Here is a 24193-nt window from a genome sequence, read left to right on the forward strand (position 1 = left end):
GCAAATACAGAGGACATTCTAGATGAGGATCCCCCCCGGCAAGGGCTAAAGGAGCAGAGATGTTTTTTCATGCCTCTCCCTCTCTCTTTCGGTCTCTCTCTTTTTTTTTCTCTCCTTCAAACAGTGTTTTTCTGGACTGCACCAACAACAACACTTGTTATTATTATGCTTTTCCTCTCATTTCAAAATGCGTTCTGCAAAGCTTGCGGGCTTTAATGACATTTATTCATAATTCCCTGGTCACTAATGCAATTGAAGAGTGAGTTGCTCGCAGGTAGGATTTGTGCTTGTTCCTTTCTCTCTCCGCTGTAGGCCGACTCTGTTGCCTGTAAGTCACTGGTAGGCTGTGAGACACTGGTAGGCCATGCAGTGCTGGTGGCTGGTTTCACCGATGGGGAATCTGTGTGTGTCTGTGTCTATGTGTGTGTGCACGCGCGCCTGGTGGTGATGGTGTGTTACACTGATGGATGCCCTTCACGCAGAAAAGCGCAGGCAGCACTCACTCACTCACTCAGCAGGCTGTCCTTCCCATTTTTACACTCACTTGCTGTCGTCTCAAGTGTCTCCAGCTGATTCTCAAGTAACGCTGCACACACTTTGAGGTTTGGGACATCGCTACCGAGCACATGTTAGTGTGGGTGTACACATGCGCGTACACACACACATACACACACTTCATGTTAAGTTAAGTAATTTTACTGGCTGGTGTAGGTTGTAAGTTTACTTATTAAGGAGTTAGTAATAAGTAGTTTTGGTTTTTCGCTAGCAAGTTAACTACATGAAAGACATGAAGAAAGACCAACAGAGGCCTTGTGTCTGGCAGAAGGCTGAGAAGTGTTTGGTAATGGAATTGGTGATGTGCGATGAAAACTTTTCAGACTGGTGTGCGTTTTGTGCAGCTCTGGTCTGGATCACATGACTGCAGTGTATGCCATACCTGTCAACATTCACATTTTTCCCGGGTTCTCCCGTATTTCAAGGTCATCTCCCGGCACCCTCCCGGTTTGTTATTTCTCCCGGAAAACTTCCGTAATTTGCCTGGCCATCAAACTTCATTTTAAAATCATTGATCCGTTCATTTTTTCTATTAGTCTGACATCTCCCAGGTTGCCAGATTGTGTATGAAATACACCCTACACATACACGATCACTTAGTTTCAATTTCAACCATTTTGTCATAGGCTAAAACCTGGCAACCCAAAACCCAAATAAGGAAGCGGGTGCCGACTGCGCAGCCTGAGTCTCGTCGTAAGCAAGCGGGCTAGTTGAATGGCCTACTCCAGAACTAGCTGTTGTGTGTTGGGAATTTAATTGATTAACACATCACATAAACTGTTATTGAGTGTTGTTAATACACTGAACTTGTGCCCTCGGAACCAAATCAGACAGCAAGCAGTTTTGGAGTTTTGGAAGTAGGCTGCAGGCAGGCAGCTGGATACATAACTGGCATGCGTAAGGTAATGGGAAGGTAAAAACCACCGAAATGCAGTGTTGAAACACGTGTATGAAACGTATTAAATATGTAAACACAGATCCGGTATAAACACTGACCACCCCCCCCACCGAAAAAAAAATCTCTCGTTTTTGGAACGCTAAATGTTGACGTATGGTGTTGAGGTATGGTGTATGCCCTGAAAGCTCCATAGGTACAAGAAATGTGCTTATCTGTCCTTCTCGACCTGATGCCGTCAAATTGGTAGACTACACACCTAAAAACTGTAGCATTTAATACCCTATTGTTATTTTAAGCTTGTTCTTTTATAAGTTATATTGTTATTTTAAGCTTTTTCTTTTATAACTTTTATATTATTGCAAATCTATAGTAGATTCTATCCCATAATGCTTCCAGGAGACTGACCCTTTGCTCTCTCTCTCTCTCTCTCTCTCTCTCTCTCTCTCTCTCTCTCTCTCTCTCTCTCTCTCTCTCTCTCTCTCTCTCTCTCTCTCTCTCTCTCTCTCTCTCTCTCTCTCTCTCTCTCTCTCTCTCTCTCTCTCTCTCTCTCTCTCTCTCTCTCTCTCTCTCTTTCCTTTCCCTTCCTCTCTCCAGAGGGCCATGTCGTCCACGCCAGCTGGACCGCCGTCGGTGGACAAGGTGGACGGCTTCACCCGCAAGTCCGTGCGGAGAGCCCGGCAGAGGAGGGCCCAGAGCTCCTCTCAGTTCCGCTCTCAGGACAAGCCCATTGAGCTGACCCCCTTACCACTGCTCAAAGGTACTGTGCACTTTCCGGAAACATCAGTCACGACCGTAAACTAAATCTACACACGGTATTTGAGGACATATTCTTTCGGTTTGGAAAAAAACATTTTATTGATTAAACAACAACTCGATTAATCGACTGAAAATAATCGTCAGTTGCAGCCCTAAACATCATTGACGAATCATAGCTGGAATTAGTGCTTTATGTTTTTTATCCCACATTATTCCCTTATGGAATTTCTTTTGATTATTTTATTGACACGCCTCATACTTTTATAATAGTAATTGACATATTACAGTGATTTTAATTGTAGAAATTTAAGCATAGTAAAGCATAGTAATAGAAATGTGCCTTATGCAGGAAGAAAGTTAACTGCTGCAGGTGGGTCAGGTTTTTAAGCCCTCCCTAAATGCCCTTGTATTTCCTGACTGATGCAGGCAGTAAATCTTCTTCATCCACATCTAAGTCTATTGATCAGTCATCAATACGGTCAAACACAACATCTTTTTAAAGTCTATCCTAAATATGCATGCCTCTCCATACACATTATTCATAGGTGGTGATCTATGTGAACAGGGTTAAGTGTACGCTTTTGGACCTTGCTAATATCTCAACAGTAGCAGACACCTTCATTTTAATCATTCAACATATCAGATGGCTACTAAGGGATGACTTTAGGACTATTAAGAAGAAGAAAGAAACCTGTGTAGTTTGTACTTGCTGTTCGGGTCATTATCCTGAAAGCTGCTTCGCGATCAAAAGACATTTTTTTGATGCCAGGGTACAATGCTCCTCATAAATGTGTCATAAAGGCTGTGCCAGGCAGTTTGATGATAAGAGGTTTTAGTACTTACTGAGTTCGCCACAGGTTCCTTTTAATATCAGACCAAGCCTCAGAATGAGGAGCCATATCCAAGTAGTTAAAAAGGGTGGCGTACTCTTCAGGTCTGCGGTGTTACTACATTTATGCGTCATCATAGTCAGAGACGGGAGGTGACTGGTAACTAGTGCAGTTCATATTAATGATGGCTGTAGTGATTATCATTCTCAAGGTTGTTGACCTGCTTTAATCACCGTCACCCTCTAGTGCAGAATGAGCCCCCTAAGCAGGTCAGTAATGAGTCTCCTGAACAAGCTGATAACGCTTAATTACCGCCAGAGCCTGTCAGATCCGTGTAGTGTCCATTTGGGCAGAAATGAGTTGTGCTCATTCACTCGCCTGCATGCATGCAGTTTTACAAACACACACACACTCACACACACACTCTTGCAAACAGACATTGACTCATACACATGCAGGCAGGCACACACACACACACGCACACACACAGGCAGTCATACACGTATTGAGAATGCAGACAGACCGGAGCACGCATGAAAAGAGTGTTTGTATTGTCTGATCGGGTCATGCGACCTCACTCTCATTCTTTCTCATTCTCTGTTTTGGTTTCTCCATCCCTCCCTCTCTCTCTTTGACAACATGCAGGCACGTACACACACACACCAAAACACACTCCAACATGCAAATACACATGCATTTAGACATGCATATACACACATACATTCTTACACGCATTCACACTCAGGCATGGTGCTCATTCATTCATGCACATGTATGAACCAAATTCACCAATCCCCACACAGGCTCACGCATGCGCTTGCAATCTATATCTCTGCTTCGCTCTTCTCTACACGCCATCTCAATCTTTCGGTATCCTCACAATCTGCTCTCAAATCCCTCTGCTTTCTTCCTCCTGGAATTATGCCTGTTTATTATGTGTGTTTCTGTGTGTGTGTGTGTGTTTGAGAGAGGGTGTGTGCCAACCCAGAACACAAGTGGTTCTTCTATTTTAGGCCAAAGGTCAGGTGCTTTCACTGCTCACCCAAGTGTAAGGTATTTGAGACCCCCCCCCCCCATCCCCCCTGCGGCAAAGGTGAAGGAGCAAATCAGTCAAGCAGAGGCCCCAAGCAGACTTCTTCTGAGATGCATAGTAGTGGATGGGTGTTCATGACTGGGTTTGCTTGTCGGCCTACCTTTTGTCCTTTTGAGCTTTATGAGCTAGACTGTAACAAAGAACAAACAGGCCATTATATTCACCAGCCAAAGATATGAACAGTAACAAGCAGGAAAGCAAAAAGACAAAGGGGTAGTAATTAAGGAGGTGGAAAGCAATACATGATTGGTTTTGGGAAAACAAAACAAAAACAATAAATTCTGTGATTAGTATCAACAACAGTAACATCAAACCCCCCCCCCCCCCCCCTTTCTCCCTCTACTCCTCCCTCTCCTTCCTCCTCTCTCTCTTCCTCTCTCTCTTCCTCTCACCCCTATGCAGATGTATCAGCTCAGGAGCAGCCGGAGCTGTTTGTCAAAAAGCTGCAGCAGTGCTGCGCTCTCTTTGACTTCATGGACACGCTGTCCGACCTCAAGATGAAGGAGTACAAGCGCTCCACGCTCAACGAGCTTGTGGACTACGTCACCGTCAGCCGCGGCTACCTGACCGAACAGACCTACCCTGAAGTGGTCAAGATGGTGAGAAGAGAAAAAAACACATAAAATAATCAAAACTAGTTTATTACAGCAACTATAACAATTGTTAAAAAGAGAGAATATATCTATACAGATCAGTGACATAAACTCCACATGAATCAATGAATAGTAAACTACCGGTATACACAATCATGTGTCTTATCATTGAAAATCTGAGTTTTAGATTTAGTGTGATCACACTAACAGCAGCACAAAGAAAGTGTACAGTTAAGAACAAAATTATTCATACCCCTGGCAAATATTGATGTAATGTTGATTTTCTCTTGACCAATATGTTTGTTCTGACTGAAAATGACACTGCCACATGCCAAAAGGTTGTAAGACAATGTGGTAGAAACATGGAATAAAAAAAATAATCGTTTTGATCTTTTTTAAATGTCCAAAATTATTCATACCCTTTTTACATAGATATATTAGATATATAGATATATTAGCTAGGACACACAACAGAACACTACTAAACACAAATCATCATTCCATCCTCCATATTCAAGAGGCACAGAACTCCATGAAGAATATATAATTTTCTTCATAGCTGAGAAAATGACCCCATATCTGATTGCATGTTCATGAATTCATATGGACGGCATTGTGTTTCATGGCTTATCTCAAATTCTAGGAATAACTTACACACATTCGCACATTGCACATTTTTGTAAGATATACCATTACAAAGCTATTGCTGGCATGTTAATCCCTTGGAAATACTGCAGGACCACCCATGGCTCTATGCTGTGGTGTCTGAGACCTGTTTGACAGAAGCTTGTTGTCTAAAGAATAAACCCCACACTGAACGTGTCTTAAAAAGCACAACAAATGGGAGGCTATAACATCTTGCTTACAGACAATGCCTTTAGAAACACAACAGATTGGAGACAACAAGCTATTTGTAAACTAGACATTAGAAGTGTTTATGTTCTGTCTAGTGGTAAACCCCTGTGTCTGTGTGTGTGTGTTGTGTGTTGGGAGCTCTGTCAACTATTTTTCTTGGCAAAGTAGCCCAGTGGCATGTGATAGAAGTGGTTAGCTGAAACAGCAGTTTGTGCCCACTCTTTACTTTCTTAGCTGACTTCAATCCATTTCATCTCCCTCTTTTATGCTAATAGATCAACTTTGAAAAAAATGATATTTGTATACTGTGTTGCCAAAGCTAGTGTTACCAATGACATGTCTCTCTTTCTCTCTCTCCCTCTCTCTCAGGTGTGCTATAACATCTTCCGGACTCTTCCTCCCAGTGACAGCAATGAGTTTGACCCCGAGGAGGACGAGCCCACACTGGAGGCCTCCTGGCCTCACTTACAGGTACACACACACACACACACACACACACACACGCACACACACACACACACACACACACACACACACACAGAACTTCTACAATAACAGAAATGTGTGCACACATATCATATACTCATACAGTACATACTTGCCTGCATGGGCACCTCATGCATGCCAATCACACTAAACACAATCCAAACACCATCATGTGTAATCATAGCTACAAACTTTCTGCCGTTTAGTGATGTTTGCGTTTCCCAGTCAGTCCCACTGACCCTTGTCTGAACCAGGTCTGGACACTAGGTGCCTTCAGCCTGACCCATGGGGTTGGACTTTGCTGATCTGCTGATGACTTATTTACCAGCTCCTCTTGTCTCCTCTTTGCTTCTTTTCTCTTTCTTTCTGTCTTTCTATCTCTTCCTCCTCCTTCTCTGGATCTCTTCTCCTACCCCCCATCTCTCTTTCAACCCTTCTCCCCCTCCTCTCTTTCTCTAACTTCCACCCACTCTATCCTCCTCCTATCGCTCTCTCTTTCTTAACCTGCAGCTGGTCTACGAGTTCTTCATCCGCTTCCTGGAGAGCCAGGAGTTTCAGCCCAGTGTGGCCAAGAAGCACATAGACCAGAAATTTGTCCTGCAGGTGAGACATTGAACCTGGCAGCCTGGGCTGAGCGCCAAGGGGACCCCCCACCACACCCCACCGACACACACACCACACACACACACACCACAGACGCATGCACACACAAGAATGGGAACTCTCCATGGGGTGCCAGCACATTTGAGGAGGGGACTGTGGTCAGATTTGACAAGGTGTTAACTTCTTAATTGTGGCTAATGGAACAAGTTGGACAAGCGTCACACTAACGTTCTGTATGGAGTATTTGCTACAAGATGGACACCTTTTCTTGTGATTTGAATGCCCCCTAGTGGTCAGATGCACTGTAGATTCTGTCTCCTTTCTAGCCCTATTGGACAATAACATTCAATAACATTTATTCATTTGCCAAATGGTTTCATCCAAAGCACCTTACAATCGTGGAACTGGATTTTCAACCTACTGTTCCTAGTAGACATTCAAAAGTCAGTGTGATCATAAATCAGGCTCCTGTCAGATTAGTTAAACAGGTGTGTTCAAATAGGTAAGGGTACTGTTGGGTTCATTTAGGTACGCAGAGCAATCCGATATGCAGGCAGGGGAATAGACATGAGGCATGTGAACCTGTTAAAGGAAAGTGAACCTGTAAAGGAAAGTGTCCTTTGCACTTGCATTGTAAGACAATTTGGTGGTAATGCAAATGACTGTCTTGCTTAAAACTGCACCAATTAATGTAATTATGCTCTCAAACAACTGTTTGAACCTGTTCGCTTCTGGAAATAGACCCTAGGTTGTTTTTGCTCCGGAACTTTCCTTTAAGGAGTCGAACAGGTGTAAGAATGAAAGCTGAGCGTGACGTCTGGTTGTGTAAGGAGTCTAGAGTGGGTAATGGGATTAGACCTGCTGTGATCCCTCCGCCAGTCAATTAACCACTACTGGGCACTGAGCTCCAAATAAGGCCGCCAGTTTTCATGCAGTGGCCAGAAAGGAAATCTGAACTGAGATCAGTGTTGGCTAGGCTGATGGCACACGAATATTGAACTGAATCCATTCATTGACGTTCAAAAATCATATCGCAAATTGCAATTGCTGTCAGAAAAACCGTGATTAGTTATTTTCCCCAAATCATCACCTCCCAGAATAAGTCAGTAAGACGTGGATTCTGTTACATTTTCCAGTGTTTCACCCATTGACTCCCTCTCTTTCTGTCTCTAGCTGCTGGAGCTGTTTGACAGTGAGGACCCTCGGGAGAGGGACTGTCTGAAGACTGTGCTGCACAGAATCTACGGCAAGTTCCTGGGCCTGCGTGCCTTCATCCGCAAACAGATCAACAACATTTTCTTATGGTGAGTGTGAGCCTTAGCTCTCTCTTTCTTTATTTCTTTCTTTCTTTCTTTCTTTCTTTCTTTCTTTCTCTCTCTCTCGCACCAGTCATGTGTTTCGAAGTGAATAGCAGTGGTGCATGCTCTTGTCTGGTCTGTCACTGATTTAGTTATGTTCTCTCTCTCTCTCTCTCTCTCTCTCTCCCTCCCTCCATGTCCCCATTTCTTTCTTTCCTTCTTTCTCTTCCTATGTGTCTATTACTTCCTACCTTGTTTGCCTTCTCTGCTATTTATTGCCTTTCAATCTGTCTTGTATCTCCCCTGTCTTGTTTTATGTGCAGTTTTGTCTACGAGACGGAGCACTTCAACGGTGTGGCTGAGTTGCTGGAGATCCTGGGCAGGTGAGCGGTCACATCCTCTGCCCTCCACTCTCCGCTCTGTGTCCTCGTCCGTCTCCTGGCTTCCTGTTGTTTGTATTTAACCAGCCCCTTCCAATAGGCTCTCGGTCCTCCCCACGCTCCAGTAGAGCACCTTCCCAGACGTCTAAACAGACCCATTAGGAAGGCGAAGGAGAACAGCCTGACACTGATCTTTAGCAGGCTTCGCTTCGCTCGCTCGATCGCTCCGAGTCGTGGCTCAGGTCTTGGTGCTGTGCCAGACTGCGGAGAGGGAGTCTGCACTGGTCCCAGGACAGTCTAGACCTCAGACAGGTTAAAAACTCCAGTCTCTGACAGTTAGAGGGCCCCAGAGGACATGGAGCACAAGCCTGATAGTGCTGTCCATAGATATTAGAAATGCTAGATGCCGCATTGGGCTCCAGAAGGTACGTAAATAGCGCCGCCATCTTGGTGGGGGCAACAATAATTGGAGGCCATTGGAGGAGCATATGACTCAGAAACAGATCAGACAGGTGTTTCTGATTGCCGGCAAGTGTTGCCCATAGACAGTAAACGTGTTACCCCCAGCAATAAGGCGGCTGCTTTTTAAGTATGCCACCTAATAGAACTTGAGCCCAATGTGGTATCTAGCTTTCTAATATCTATGGTGCTGTCAGCAGGTTTACATTTGGTTTTGGTTGTTTGTTTGTTTTTTAGGTAGACAATTTTCAGGTTATTATGTGTATATGTAGTGCTTTTATACTGCTTCTTATGTATTCAGTTCAGCACTGCAGTTCAGTGTTATGTGTTTCTGCGGGTCAGGTATTTAAAAGATTGTCTCTCGTGACACTGTCAACGGTTTAGCTACGCTACATTAGGGGAGTGTATGAGGTCGTTCCGTGAACACAGCAGAGAACAATCCACCGGTTGTAATCTGCTTACGATCAGAGAATCGGCTAAATGAGTAGACGCGGATGTCATCTAAATAAATGCTTTTTTAAAAACACTCCTGTTTCTGCCCTCTTTCCACTCCTCTTCCTCCTCTTTCAACTCCTCTTCCTCCTCTTTCCACTCCTCTTCCTCCTCTTCAGTATCATCAATGGCTTTGCCCTTCCACTGAAGGCCGAACACAAGCAGTTCCTGGTCAAAGTTCTGCTGCCACTGCACACTGTCAAGAGCCTGTCACTCTTCCACGCACAGGTATGTAAGCTACTCCGATTGGGATGGACTGGTTTACACTTTATATGTCCCATACCCACAGCAGTATCTAATGGCGTAGAATTGCCCATTACTGATATTTGGCTGATGGGTTGGGCCAGTATTCAGGGATTGCATTTGGCTATTGCAAAAACAATGGACAGGGTTTTAGAAAGTCTATTCCAGACATGGAAAGTCAGGGAATTTGATCAATCTTGGAGCAAAGTCATGGAATATCAGGGAATTTTGTTGTAGCAGATTAAAATTTACTTGCCGAAATACATTAATACAGATATATTGCCACGCAGAATTGGTGTATATCTGGTTATTAGCTTTACTGCTTATTTGAGTAGTTGTGGTTAGCCCAACTTTGTTTATTCAATGCCCATTTATTCATCTCCCACTCTAAAAAAGTCAAAGATTCTTGAACGCCCTGCGGCTGCTCTGAGATCTTCGATCGGTACTGTATATTGTACCATTCATTAGGGGAGGGGGTAGCCATGGCCTACTGGTTAGCGCTTCGGACTTGTAACTGGAGAGTCGCCGGTTCGAGCCCCGACCAGTAGGCACGGCTGAAGTGCCCTTGAGCAAGGCACCTCACTGCTCCCCGAGCGCCGCTGTTTTTGCAGGCAGCTCACTGCACCGGGATTAGTGTGTGCTTCACCTCACTGTGTGTTCACTGTGTGCTGAGTGTGTTTCACTAATTCAGAGATTGGGATAAATGTAGAGACCAAATTATCAAAAGGGGGCCCCAGCAGTGGCGCGACTGGCTGGGGCACCTGCACCGTACGCCGGCGACCCGGGTTCGATTCCCGCCCCGTGGTCCTTTCCGGATCCCACCCCGACTCTCTCTCCCACTCACTTCCTGTCAGTCTCCACTATCCTATCTAATTAAAGGCATAAAAAGCCCCAAAAAATATACTTAAAAAAAAAAAAAAAAAAAAAAAAATTATCAAAAGGGTATATATACTTATACTTATACATTATATAGTAGGTAATGGAATTTCAGTATTTTTTTGTCAGGGAAAGTCACAGAATAGTCATGGAATTTTACATTTGACTTAGTGGGAACCCTGAATGGATAAAGGTAGTTATGGGGGGTCCATGAAATCAATGTCCTAAGGGGATGTGCCTATGAGTGCTGTTTAAATATACTTGTTTCTCATTTCTCTGTCTTATCTCTGTCAGTAAAAACAATGCATCTTTGTCCAGGCAAGCTACTGCTAGTGAGCATTGTTATTTGTTCATTTGCTTATCTGTCTCTCTCCTACAGCTGGCCTATTGTATTGTACAATTCTTAGAAAAGGACCCAACGTTAACAGAGCCAGTAAGCAATCTGCCTTATCAGACACACACACACACACACACACACACACACACACAAACACACATACACACATACACACTTAACTTTCCCCTCACTGTGTTAGCCCACTTCATTAATCTTTGTCATGTCTTTCATTTTTTCTCAGGTAATCAGAGGCTTGCTGAAATTCTGGCCCAAAACGTGCAGTCAGAAAGAGGTTAGTACACCAGTCTCAGTCTCTGGTCAGTCTCTGGCTTTGTGCAATGGGTTAATCTTATGTTCAGACTGTTCAAATGGAGCTTTGCTGTTGCATCATATCTGCTGCCTGATGCAAACACAATGTGCTAGTTTGCATAGTACTTTGAGTAATGATACTCATTTATGATATTGTGTTGTCATTGATGGCCTTCATATGGCTGTCATATAGCTCATTACACTGGGGTGTGTGTTTGTGTGTGTTTGTGTGTCTGGTCTTCCTTATTTGTGTGTCTCCTGGTCCTGACGAATGTGTTTGGTGTGTTCTTCCTGCAGGTGATGTTTCTGGGCGAGTTGGAGGAGATTCTGGACGTGATCGAACCCACCCAGTTTGTCAAGATCCAGGAGCCACTCTTTAAGCAGATCTCCAGATGTGTGTCCAGCCCCCACTTCCAGGTCTGGACCTCTGTTTGACCGAACCCCTGCCCCCCTTTAACTCTCTAATGCCAAGCAGACTCTGTGATTTTGACTAGATATAGCCCCGAATAAGTCGGATCCGACAAATGGGCCAGAAGATCATTGAAAAATGGATATAACACCAAAGTTTCAGAAAATTTCTGATAACTTCAGGACCTAAAATGGTCCATGCTTTAAGTCCTTCACCTGCTCACAAACTGCAGTGTGGCTCAAATCGTGTTGTTAAACATTGTGCTTTATGAGTAAAGAGCTGTGCCTCTGACTGTCCTTGTCCCTGTGTGTGTGTCAGGTGGCAGAGCGTGCACTCTACTACTGGAACAACGAGTACATCATGAGTCTGATCGAGGAGAACTCCAACGTCATCCTGCCCATCATGTTCGCTAGTCTCTACCGCATCTCCAAAGAGCACTGGAACCCGTGAGTACTATCTCTCTTGGTGTGTGTGTGTGTGTGTGTGTAGGGGTGTCACGATTTAGATTTTAAATCGATCGAAATTACATCTCAATCTCGAACTTTCAACTCAAAGGTAGAATTAAAAGGTATTACTCAAAGGTAGACTTTAAAATCGAAAATTAAATCGAATCGAGGATTTGGAGAATCATGACATCCCTATGTATGTGTGTGTGTGTGTGTGTGTGTGACGGAAAGTTCGATTTATGGGACCGATGACTGTCTGAGTTACCTGTCCAGAAACCTGTAAGACTGAGATCAGAATCATATTCTTTAGTTTCATTGATTGAAAAACAAAAAACAGTGTTGAGTGTGTTTGTGCTTAACTATGGTGTGCATGTAAGCACCTCCACTCCTCTCCCTCCAGGGCAATCTCTGCTTTAATCTACAACGTGCTCAAGGCCTTCATGGAGATGAACAGCACTTTGTTTGATGAGCTTGCCGCTACCTACAAAGCAGATCGCCAAAGGTGAGCAGCCTGCTGCATGAGCTTCGGGTGCTGGGTTTGGAACAGTGGTCATCTTGCAACTTTGCAACTAACCTTGTTCACAATGGTCTAAACCCAGCTCATGTTCCCTATTAGCGGGTGAACAATCTAACACTTGGTAAATTCTGCTTCACAATAATAGGAGAGCCAACATTTATTATGTTTTTATTGATTTTACTTGATTGATTGAGAAACGTTTTTCTGTTCTGAGACTCACAACAAGTGTACCCATTTGGATGCGATGTATTAAAGGTACACTATGCAATATTTTCACCTTTATGAAGCCAATTTGATGGTAAACAAACTTGTAATAGGCGAATCGTTCACCTAGCATAGCTATACAGCATAGACATAGCAAGTCTACCGATAAAACCAGCCATGCAACTTCAAGAACGGCGGCCTAACAAATCTCGCGAGAATCTTGAAACATTACCTTGTCAGTAGGCATAGCTCTTTGGAGATACACTGCTGTTCAAAAGTTTGGGGTCACTTAGAAATTTCCATTCCACTCCATTATAAACAGAATACCATCTGAAATCAGTTGCATTGTTTTTTTAATCAGGGCAGCAGTTTTCAGATTACATTATGTGCTTACATAATTGCAAAAGGGTTCTCCAATGTTTTCTCAGTTAGCCTTTTAAAATGATATCAGATTAGTTAACAGAGTGTGCTTTTGGAACATTGGATATGAATGGTTGCTGATAATGGGCATCTGTATACTTGCGTAGATATTGCATTAAAGATCAGCCATTTCTTTCTACAACAGTCATTTACAACATTAATGAAGAAAACAAGGACATTTCTAAGTGACTCCAAACTTTTGAACGGTAGTCTTGTTTTTGCCTGTTGTTAATCCTTCTCTTCCACAACAAAAACATTTTCATTATGTACAGGGGGGATAAGTCACAAGAAGTTTGCTATTTACAACATCAGAGTAAAATATAAATATTTCACTACTCTAGATATATCTAGAGGCTCTACAGTCATTAAAAATACCTAAACGTGCATAGTGTTACCTTTTAATTGTCATTAGAGTTTATCTGTTAGTAGATGTAACTAGGAAGTCTCATCAGCATGTTAGCAGTTTGTCATAGATGAGTCACTTCCTCTGCTTCTTCTGCACTTGCTCCACCCTGAGTGCTGTGACCTTGTGACCTCAATGATGCTTCTCATCCCTCTTTGTCTCTCTTCTCATCCCTTTTTCTTTCTCTTCTCATCTCCCTCTTTCCTGTCTCTTTCCTCTCTTTTTCAATACTCTTCGGTTGGTCCCTCCCTCCCTTTCGGATCCTTTCTGTATCTCCCTCCCCCTATCTCTCTTATTTCCCTTCCTCCTTTAATCTCTCTCTCTCTCTTTCCCCCCTTCTCTTTTTATCCCTCTCTCTGTCCGTCCTTCTCTGCTCCTCTCAGGGAGAAGAAGAAGGAGAAGGATCGCGAGGAGCTATGGCGACAGCTGGAGGAGCTGGAGCTGCGGAGGGCCATCCAGAACAGCGACGCCTCCTCCTCCACCTCCACCTCCACCGCCGCTGCCGCCCCAGTCATCCCCACCTAACACCGCAGCGGCAGCGGTGCCCTGCCCTCAGCCTTCCTCCACCCTCCTCTTCCTCACCTTCAGCTCCTCCGCCTCCATCCAATTACATCTTCCCAACCAACAGGGAGACGATGGAGGGATGGCTGGAAAGAGAGAGAGAGAGAGAGGGAGGGAGGAAAGAAGGGAGGGAGGGAGGGAGGAAGAGAGAGAGAGAGAGAAAGAAACGTCTCACCTCATACCTTGCTCCTTACTTTACTGTAGAGTTCCACTGCACTCACATCAACCCCCCCCCCCCACACCCCCTTTTTGATTTTGTGTCTCAATAGCACTGTAAATATTTTTATCCTCTCTTGTTTTATCCTCCTGATTACAATTACACTGAAAGGAAAATGAAAATTACCAAAAAAAAAGAAGGAACCACATTGAAAAAAAAAAATACAACTTAACAAGCTAAAGAATTGTGTATACCTGTGGGGAGAAGAGACTTGAAATGCACTCCATTTGGGGTATTTTGTTTTTGTTTTTATTTTGGAGTCTAGTAAAAAGCGAGTGATGAAATGAATGATTTTACTTGTAAGAAGATAATCAGCCTCGATGGATCGATGTCGGGGATGGCCTCTTACTGTCCTCCTCCTCCGGAGGTCCAGTCTTATCTTTTGTTTTGTCCCTCTTTTTGTTTGTCTTTTGTTGAATTATTTGCAAAGAAAGGGACAGTAGAAACCTCCTCCTCTTTCAAAGCCAGCAGCTACAAAGAGGAATCTGATGCCTCGCTCACCAATTCTCCAAAATGGCCTCTTGGCAAAGTTTTTTTTTTTTTTTTTGTCTCGTTTGTTTGTTTTCCGTCTATTTCAACAGTAAACACAGACCTCTGTCCCTCCTGGGCTGGGCAACGATAAACAGTTGAACAAATCAAAGAAAGTGACGGAAGATGACCGAAGTCGTCCCATCGGTTGCTTTGCTTCCTTCACTCGACCAACAGCTCCGCTCCCTTCTGCGTCAGCAGACTTTTGTAAAGAACCAGCATTTTTCTTCCGAAGACCTCCAGACCAACAGCACTTCTCACCTCACCTCTCCTCAACTCTACCCCACTTCGAGTCCTCAACCGTATCCTCATCCATGGTTGGTGCTAGTCAGGCACTGGCATCTTCCCGGCCAACTTAGAAATATGGTGTCTCCACCCCCCCCCCCACCCCCCACACCCCCCAAACCAATCGCACCCGGGTTTCCTCCCTCATCCCCTGAAGGAGTTTTATTTTTCTATATATGTTGGAGAAAAGAAAAAAACAATAACAGCTAGGCAGTGACCTGGTTTGTTTTCTAACATGTTAATCCTTATCCCTCATGTGGGAGATCCCTGACAACTCCATAGATATGTGGATGTGTGTGTGTAATCACCCTTTACACATTTGAGAGCTGTCCCTGCAGCCTCCTCCAACCAGACAGGGGGCCCTGTGGTTGACATGGACTCTTAACGAATCTGGGCGGTGCATAGTGTGTTATTCGCAATTCCTTTCAATAGTGTTTTCTAAGATGGACTTTTCAAAAGCTTAGAGGTTGGGGAGGGGGTCCTTTCTAGAGGCTAGGTCTACATTTGAATTGTCTCAAGGTGGCTTGGCTCTTGCCTGACTAGTGAGTTGACCAGTTCCTTGACTGGTCTGTTTGTTGTCCCTTCATGAAACCCTCCAGGGTGATGGACATTAGAAAAGCCAGCATAGTAGGGGGACCACCGGGACTTGGGTTTGGAGATGGTTGCATCATACCGCAGAAGTCCGTAAACCAGATGTAAAATGATAATTAAATACGGGGAGCCAGTGTTTTGCAGGGAAGAGTGTATGAGAGCACTTAACATTGAATGGTATCCAGCATACTTTGAGAGATTTTTTTGTCTTTCCTGAGGGATGTGGTGTTTCAAGGAAAAAAACCGAAAACAAACAAGTTTTATTTTATTTTTGTGTTGTTTTATTTTAATTTTTTTGTAACAGAGAGTGTGTGTGTGTGTGTGTGTGTGTGTGTGTGTGTGTGTGTGTGTGTGCGTGCGCGCCCTCACTTCAGCTCAGTTTTCAGTCTTACTCCTTTGTTTCTGTATCCCAACCAACCCGACCCCTCCTCTTTTCTCCCACATTTCGCTGTTTTGTGACGGCCCTGGTTTGATATGATTTAAATATGACAAAATAATAATGAAATTAAGATTTTAAAGGGTTGGAAGTGCAAAAGCAAAAGAAAAAAAAATATTTTAAAAAGTCAAGAAATAAGAAATAAAACTTGTTTTGCGATAAATGGTGTGTGGGAAGTTGTGATATGTTGGCTTATGGTCCATTTGTACCCCCATCTTGTTAACAGTTTATGTTTATGGTTCTTAGCAGACACTTTTGTGAGGAATCGGAATCATAGAAGAAGTCTTGACTGTGACCTTTTAGTGTTGATGGAAGACCAACATGGCAGACGCTTATAGGAGGGCTGCAGTAGATGAGAGGGAATGGAATTTATGAATGATTGACCCCCCTCACCTCAATCTTAAGAGAAACTATCTGGTGCACACCAGCAGCCAAAACATTGGGCTTACAATTTCTGGTGTGCACACGAAAGTATCTGGTGCACATTGGAAACTTGGGTAAAAAAAAAAGGGGGCCCCATATAAGTTAATTTAATTTCTTTTAAAGTGTAAGTTCAGTGTAAATTGACCCATAGCCTTGTTGTAAAACCTCACCACATGCAGCCCATCGGAAAAAGAATGAGACAATTCGGGACAACGTAGGCCAAGTTATGGACCAGCAGCTTAAAGCAGACCCATGGGGGCATCAAAACGGAAACTGAAGGTAACTCCCCACTGCCCCATGGGTCAGCTTTAAGCTGCCTGTCCATAACTTGTTGTATGTTGTACCAAATTGTCTCATTCTTTTCCTATGGGCTGCATGTGATGAGCTTGAACAACAGGACTATGGGTCAATTTACACTGAACTTACACTTTAATTTTACTTATAGAGACCGACACATTACACATGACTCATGGCGCTTTACAAAACATTTTTATAATCTCTCCAAAACTGACCTGGTGTTCCCAGCAAATACAGCTATTCTCCAACAGAACATCATATAGCTTGTCTCATCCTCACTGCTAAACTGGCATATAACTAGCATGGTACAAATTGACAACATTTTTCTAAATAGCCTCAGTCACAGTCACGTTGCCTTTATCCTACATAGTATTTAGAAGATCAGACTTTATTTGGTCAAACACTATACCCTGTATATCTTGTGCAGGCCATGGTTCAGCAGGCCTTTCTGCTTGTGTAGTGAGACCATTACAAATGTTTCAGACTGCAGCGGCACATCTGGTCTTTAATCAGCCAAAGAAGACATGTATCTCCTTTGTTAGTGACTGGCTTCCTTGAGCAGCCAGAGTTCAATTCAAATCACTCACTCTGGCCTATAGGACACTTACTGCATTTGGACACCTCAGTTTCTTAATTTCTGGGATATTCTGAGAGAGAGAGAGAGACATATTGTGTGTAAGAGATGTATGTAGACAGTTTCTCTTGATGCACTGTCAGGAAAAAAAACCCTGTATGTTCTGTTTCAGACATGCTTGGTCCACTTTCAGCCACAGGGTGGCAGTAGAAGCACAAGAAACACACCTGCCGTTATTCTCACTGATCATTGTAAGCATCGTCACCGAAGAATTCCATCATGCTGATGCTGTATCACTGCATCATACTGGACCCTTCCCAAAGATGCCTCAGCATTGCAAAGAATACTTGGTCATAGTTTACTTGAATAGTCCCTTTGAAGTTTGTTGTGTATACAGGACAACAGGAGGACTGCGGTACTGGGAGAGGGTGAAGCTGTCGGTTAAAGTCGTGTTGAGGTGTTTTACGTTTTGTGTGTGTGTTTGGAGGACAGTAGCACTAATATGGTGGTTACTCACCTGTGAGCTGAAGCAATTCCTCACTTCATTGGTGTAACACTGACCTAGAGGGCACAGCGGCATGTGTGTATAGTTTATATACTCTTTTGATCCCGTGAGGGAAATTTGGTGTCTGCATTTATCCCAATCTGTGAATTAGTGAAACACACACAGCACGCAGTGAACACAGTGAGGTGAAGCACACACTAATCCCGGTGCAGTGAGCTGCCTGCTTCAACGGCGGCGCTCGGGGAGCAGTGAGGGGTTAGGTGCCTTGCTCAAGGGCACTTCAGCCGTGGCCCACTGGTCGGGGCTCGAACCGGCAACCCTCCGGTTACAAGTCCAGAGTGCTAACCAGTAGGCCACGGCTGCGTGTGTGGTGAGAGAGAGGAACAGACACCTAACCTAACACCTAACCCCTATTCCATTATAACTACCTGAGCTCATTTGGGCAGGAAGCCCAAGGCTTGCCTGTAACACCAGGGGTTCCTCCTTTGCACGACTACAGGGTTGACATTTCATAATAAGGGCATTCTACACACACACACACACACATACCGTTGAGACAAACAGGCATGTGTGTTTTTTCTTACCTGACCGGCTATAGAGAGCACAGAGAATCTGGTCCTAATTGGGGAGGTTGTTTGAGAGGACTAGCGAGGAGACAAATTCAGGAATATGGAGCCCTTTGAGCTCAGACCAAGGTTGTTTATCCAGGCAGAGGCAGACAGAAGGACAAAGACAATGAGAGGGAGTTTGGAGCCCAGAGCTCAATCAGTATACTCGGTTGTCAGGGAATTCAAACGATTCTCGTGGATTTCATTAGGTCTGTGGCGCAGGAATTGATATACTGGGGTAGTGGAACATTAAAGGGCGACACTGGCCAGTGTCCTCTTGTTTTGAAGGTTTCTTTTTTGGTTATGTGGAGACATTATTTATAGCAAGTGGATGCCCTGCGGACGACTCCTACAAAGAAGACTTGTAGGTTGAACACATAATCAGAACTATCTTATCTAATTTTCTAGCCCTGACAACCATGAGTAGTAATAACATGTGTGTTTGTGTCAGCCTGAGAGGAAACACATCATGTCTGTCACAACAGCCTTGGTGGGGTTGGGGGCCCTGACTACTATCAATTATTTGAGTGGCACAGCAGCAAACACACATATACAGTAGCCACACACACACATTTTACACATGGCCAATCATCATAGAAATGGAGGACCTTTCAGACCCCTCACTGGCTTGCTGTAATTCAACTGAACTTGCTATCACTGGAAATGCACTTTCCAGAATTCATATGGAAACACATATAGCACATGTTTTGGTCATGCAAGAACCTTTGACCAATAGGCATCTTAGCAGGTCAGAAGACTGAAAGGTAATGTAATTTGATTGGGTTATGAGTTCAAACCATATTTGGGGGATGTGGTTGTAAAATGTAATGTGATTGGCCAGGATTGAATGGCCGTCTTAAGGTTTATTTAATTTTTAGGGTTATTTATATGGCCATGCATTTTAAGATTCAATTGCCACAGGGTCCAAAGACAGTGTTGTCCTTGTGTATCAAGTGCAGTAAAAGTTCCTTAGCTAATGACTTACATTAGTTTACAATACTCAGTCCTATTTTTGTTTCTCAGATATTCTAGCCAAGAGGATCTCATATACCATATATTATTTTTGCTATGTTGTTAAGGCAATAACTCTTTTCTTGTAAAAAAAAAACAAGAAAAAAAGAGAAAAAAAACTGGAAGAGACAATAACCTGCGCAAAAGAAATATGGCAAAACATTGCATCAGCCTTCCTCTACAGCATTGTGCAGCCAGAAAGGCCTATGTGGGAAAATGGCAGTCAAGGAAGAAGGAGCCTAGAGATGATATTTAACAAGGGCGGAAAAGCAATGGGGGGTCAGCTGATGAGCCGTGTAAAAACCTTGTGTAATAGAGCGCTTAATTGGACATAATTTATCTCTGGTGTCAAAAAGACCAATTAATGTTCATGACTAAGCCTTGAGGACCCTGACAAAGCCCAGGTAGGCTGGAAAGGAGAAGTATGATGGCACCACTGAAGAGAAAGTTTTTTTAATTAAATTTACAAATAATCCTCTCACATATCATTTGGGATCATAAATAGTGGCTCTCTATTGGTCTTCTTTATTTTACTTGTACATTCAATGGGCCTATCTACTCTAAATTAAGTTTACTGTATTTTCATCTTATCTTCCAGTCTACAAAATATATCATCCACATATAGTGTTTACGAACACTGCAGACATTATACTGCAATTAGTGTTAGGTCTGTGAATAAACCTCATCACGAACGACAGGAATATCAGTAGAAATATGGGAAAATAATTTGAGTTTGTAAAGTGATGACTGTCATGCCAGCTTGCTGTGGCATTACTGCATATAAACAATACATCACAATACAATTTACTTACTGTTTAACTAAGATATGTTCCAGATTTAGATTAACCCAAAGGTACTGGATTTGAGAAAAAAAAGATAAAACTTTACTATGTAATACTATATCTTGTTTGAATGTTTCTTGCTATGAAATTGTTTGCTATGGAGTGTTTCGGCGCAAAATAGTACTTGCCACAGGGTGCCACTGACAAAATTCAATAATGCAGCGTGACCACTGGACATAATGGGCTTCGTAGTGCAGTGGTGCTGTTGTTGCATTGTATCTGAAGGCCCCATGAGGGAGATGAACAGCAACACACAACACAGTGCTTCTCTTAACAGAGTCCTAGTAGTTGGACTATAGGCACAGTAGTGATGATGGATGGCCTATTGGAGTGTGTTTGTGTGCTGTGTGTGCGGTTCTCAAGATGAGCTGACCCGGCCACATGCTCATCCGTGTCTCATCCAGTAGAGAAGATACCTGAACCGTCACCACAGGTGAATGGTGTCAGACAGGTGAGTCATTCTTCTCATAGAAAGACTCCTGCGCACTGTTTCTATAAACACTATAATCTGTTATGACCTGGCGAAGGTCTTAACACCGAAACGTAGTTTATAAATAAATGTAACACTGCGTGCAGGAGTCTTTCTAGTTACATGGTTGTCGACCTCTGGCCTTTCCCAACGCACCTGTCCAGAAGAGGTGTGCAAAATTCCTGTTTGATGGGGCCATTCTTTTCCGGAAGCGTAGAGAAACTACTGAGCCATTTTTTCCTGAAAGCGTAGAAAAACTACTGAGCTGGCTGGTGCCAAGTAAACCAGAACCTTGGAAATATGGGGACTTTAGGATGTACCTTGTAAACATGCAGTCCATGATTTGGTTTCACAAAAGGTTGTTGATGTTTGAATTCAACAGCCATCACATTACATCCAAATTACACCCTTCTCTTCAGTATTCCTGAACCACTCTGTTGATTAGCTGAAATGAGGCAAATTCAAGGCATTATGCATTATATGTGCCCACTTATAGCAGTGCAGAGCAATAAGTTGGTCTGTGAAGGACTGTGTGAACATAAGAGTTGTTTCAAACCTAAACACTACATTAACTAGAGGGTCATAAGGAGTCATTTGTTCCATTTGACGAAAGGGTGGGATTCCTTTCAGAGTACCTTAATGAATCAAGTACACAGTATATCAGGCTAATTACTCAAAAAGCCAGACAAAGTAAACAGACTTCTAAATTAGTTTAAACAGACTTTTAAATTAGTTAAAATGAAAAGAAGCAAAGTCTACACTTTCAAGATCGAGCCTTTGGGGAAAAGTCCTGCAGAGAGCAACCCTGTAAACAGATTAAAATCAGCAGACACGGTATCATTCACAAGCTTTAATCACTCAAAACCTATTTACAAAAACATCATCATTTTTTGTTTTGTATGTATCTTTTTTTTTGGCAGAGAGAAAAGCAGTCGTAATCTACATAGTATACAAACCATTACAAGGAGTACAAATGTGAAATAATCCTAACTTCTAAATAAAAACAAAAATAGAAACAATGATAGTGATTTTTTTAAAAACACATAAATAGTTTTACAGTTACTCTCATACAGTTCAAGTTATTGCTCTTTCAGCCAGCCCTGGGGCTGAACAGATGAGTATGATTACAGTAAAGAGTTTGCATAGGGGCAAATGAAGGCACAGGTGTCGTAAGTGCACTTAAGAAACAATGATGGCTAGGGGGCGTGGGGGGGGGGGGGTCGAGAGAGGGGTGGGTATGATGTCTTACGCTACATCGAAGGCACTTAATGGAGGCTTTGCTCTTTTTGCACTTGTTTGTTTGGCATGTCGATCCTCTTCCTCGGGTCACGAGGAATACCACAAAGGCCTTATGGCCTACGCAGAGGAACTTCTCCTGAGGTTGCACGTTTTTATCGAAAACAACAACAACAAATGATAATAATGTTTTCATCGCCTCCTCACATGTCCTGCTCAAAGCCTATAAAGGGTTGAAGCTTTCTCATGGTACCATTCAACTCTACACAAATACAGAGCATCCTGAAACGGGACTAAAGTTAGCTTTTCTTTTTTTTACAAAAGTCTTTGTACTTTGGCCTCCTAAACCACAATGGTGTAGTCAAGACACTCACACACACACACACACACACATGCACACACACACAGGTCTGTGATCGAGTCCTTTGGTCTGAAGAGTGTGCCTGTTATATTGGTGACAGACCAAACACGCTTCTTAGCTTCACTGTCCATGCAGTCCATGGCGAAAGACAAAAAAAAAAGGCTCAGTCACTCGGAAGAAGATTCAAAACATTCTTGACACGCTCTTGAACTCCTCTGGACAAACACGGTTAAACGTAGCAGGCCAAACCAGATAAATCAAAACATCGTTAACTTGACAGTGAGTAGAAAATAACATTTTTCGGCACGACAGAGTCCTAGCCAGTGTCGCCCAGCGGACGGGCAAACATGGCGGGGGAACAAAGAGGTTTTGTGTTTTTTTTTTGTCATGGAGTTCAACGAAGGGGAGGGCGTGGAGAGGGGTGTGTGTGTGTGTAGAGAAATGGGCTGTAGGGAGGCTGGAACAGTTAGCCAGTGTTTGTGGAAAGTGTGTATGTGTGTGTATGTGTGAGATGCTCTGTTTGTGGCGACCGTGTGTCTAAGAATAGGTGAAACAAGCACTGGACGACGACATTCATTTACACTCCTATTTGTCAGCGTGACTCGGAGAAAGCTCCCAGAAAGCTCCTCCAGTTAACAGACAGAAGGTCATGGGGGAAGTGCAGATTCTGTCCTGTGGACGTTTGCTCATATCCTTTGGAAAACTTGTAATCTGACACTTTCTGTGGAGTTTGTGACCTCAGCAAACATTGAAAGCCCTCAGAGCTCGTGGGATGAGCAAGCCTCTTTGGGTGTGTCTTGCTTATCTTATCATGTGTGTGGGAGAGTGTGTGTGTGTCCTCTGATGAATCAAACACATTTATGTCTCTTTAACACTTGAGAATGTTCACATTAGTTAAAGTCATTTGGTAGCAGTCCTCAGGTATGTGCTGTGAGCATTACAGTTTCTTGATGAAAGATAACATCCATTATTTTCCCTTAATCCTCTCTTCCATTACATTACAAATTACAATCTTCCTTCGCCGATACTGAAATCATCTCGGCACTCAAATCAGATATAAAGAACTGTACAGTGGAAGCACAAGATGCTTAGCTCAAGCTGTGTATGAGAATGTGTGTGTGTGTGTGTGTGTGTGTGTGTGTGTGTGTGTGTGTGTGTGTGTGTGTGTGTGTGTGTGTGTGTGTGTGTGTGTGTGTGTGTGTGTGTGTGTGTGTGTGTGTGTGTGTGTGTGTGTGACTAGGAACAGTTCATTTGAAACGACCCACTTAAACACTGAATCATTTGATGAGAGTACCGTCTCAGATGCTCTCAGTCTCTTTTCATCTCTCTATCTCTCTCTCTCTCTCACTCATTTCTTTCTCTCTCGCTCTTTCGCTCCTTCAGCTCTCCACACCGCTCCGCTCCGTAACAGCTGTCTCCTTATTGACGCCCCGGTCCGCTACGCTCCCCCTGAGGATCTGCCTTATTAACTGGCTCGGACTGTGAAGGCATTGACTCTGCAAAGAGCACTCTATCGATCCCTCGCTACGGAGAAGAACAAGAAGGAAGAAGAAAAAAAAAACAAACACCATGTATGGGGAGGATGGGGTGAGGGAGGGAGCGGGTGCCGCAGCAGTGGTGGAATGGATTTTCTCCATTTTCTCACAGGCCTCGAGAAAAGTCTGTGACGCACACGACGGTTCAAGCGATCAAACAACTGCAAGTCTGGAGGAGAGATGACCGTTTGATTTCCAGGAGTGCAAAGGTTGGCCCTTCGACAAATCTGCAGGGCACAGAGGACTGGGGGG

The 24193-nt window shown here is 43.5% G+C and overlaps 1 protein-coding gene across 1 annotated transcript in view; it reads left to right on the forward strand.

Moving 5' to 3' along the window:
* Positions 1 to 14117, forward strand: part of ppp2r5ea (protein phosphatase 2, regulatory subunit B', epsilon isoform a) — an 18868-nt gene extending 4751 nt beyond the window's left edge. Inside the window, exons 2-14 of the mRNA XM_076271654.1 lie at positions 2048 to 2210; positions 4535 to 4731; positions 5950 to 6051; positions 6577 to 6669; positions 7843 to 7973; positions 8291 to 8350; positions 9418 to 9526; positions 10797 to 10850; positions 10996 to 11046; positions 11361 to 11480; positions 11791 to 11918; positions 12319 to 12420; positions 13846 to 14117. Coding sequence (XP_076127769.1) covers positions 2054 to 2210; positions 4535 to 4731; positions 5950 to 6051; positions 6577 to 6669; positions 7843 to 7973; positions 8291 to 8350; positions 9418 to 9526; positions 10797 to 10850; positions 10996 to 11046; positions 11361 to 11480; positions 11791 to 11918; positions 12319 to 12420; positions 13846 to 13987 — 1446 coding nt within the window. The 5' untranslated portion in view covers positions 2048 to 2053 and the 3' untranslated portion in view covers positions 13988 to 14117. The remainder of the gene's footprint in view (positions 1 to 2047; positions 2211 to 4534; positions 4732 to 5949; positions 6052 to 6576; positions 6670 to 7842; positions 7974 to 8290; positions 8351 to 9417; positions 9527 to 10796; positions 10851 to 10995; positions 11047 to 11360; positions 11481 to 11790; positions 11919 to 12318; positions 12421 to 13845) is intronic.
* The last annotated feature ends 10076 nt before the right edge of the window (positions 14118 to 24193 follow it).

Source organism: Alosa pseudoharengus, unplaced genomic scaffold, assembly GCF_046254945.1.
Source record: "Alosa pseudoharengus isolate Yale_2024_CS ecotype anadromous, Long Island Sound unplaced genomic scaffold, YU_APseudo_1.1 YU_APseudo_1.1_scf_7, whole genome shotgun sequence".
NCBI classification, from domain to species: domain Eukaryota; kingdom Metazoa; phylum Chordata; class Actinopteri; order Clupeiformes; family Clupeidae; genus Alosa; species Alosa pseudoharengus.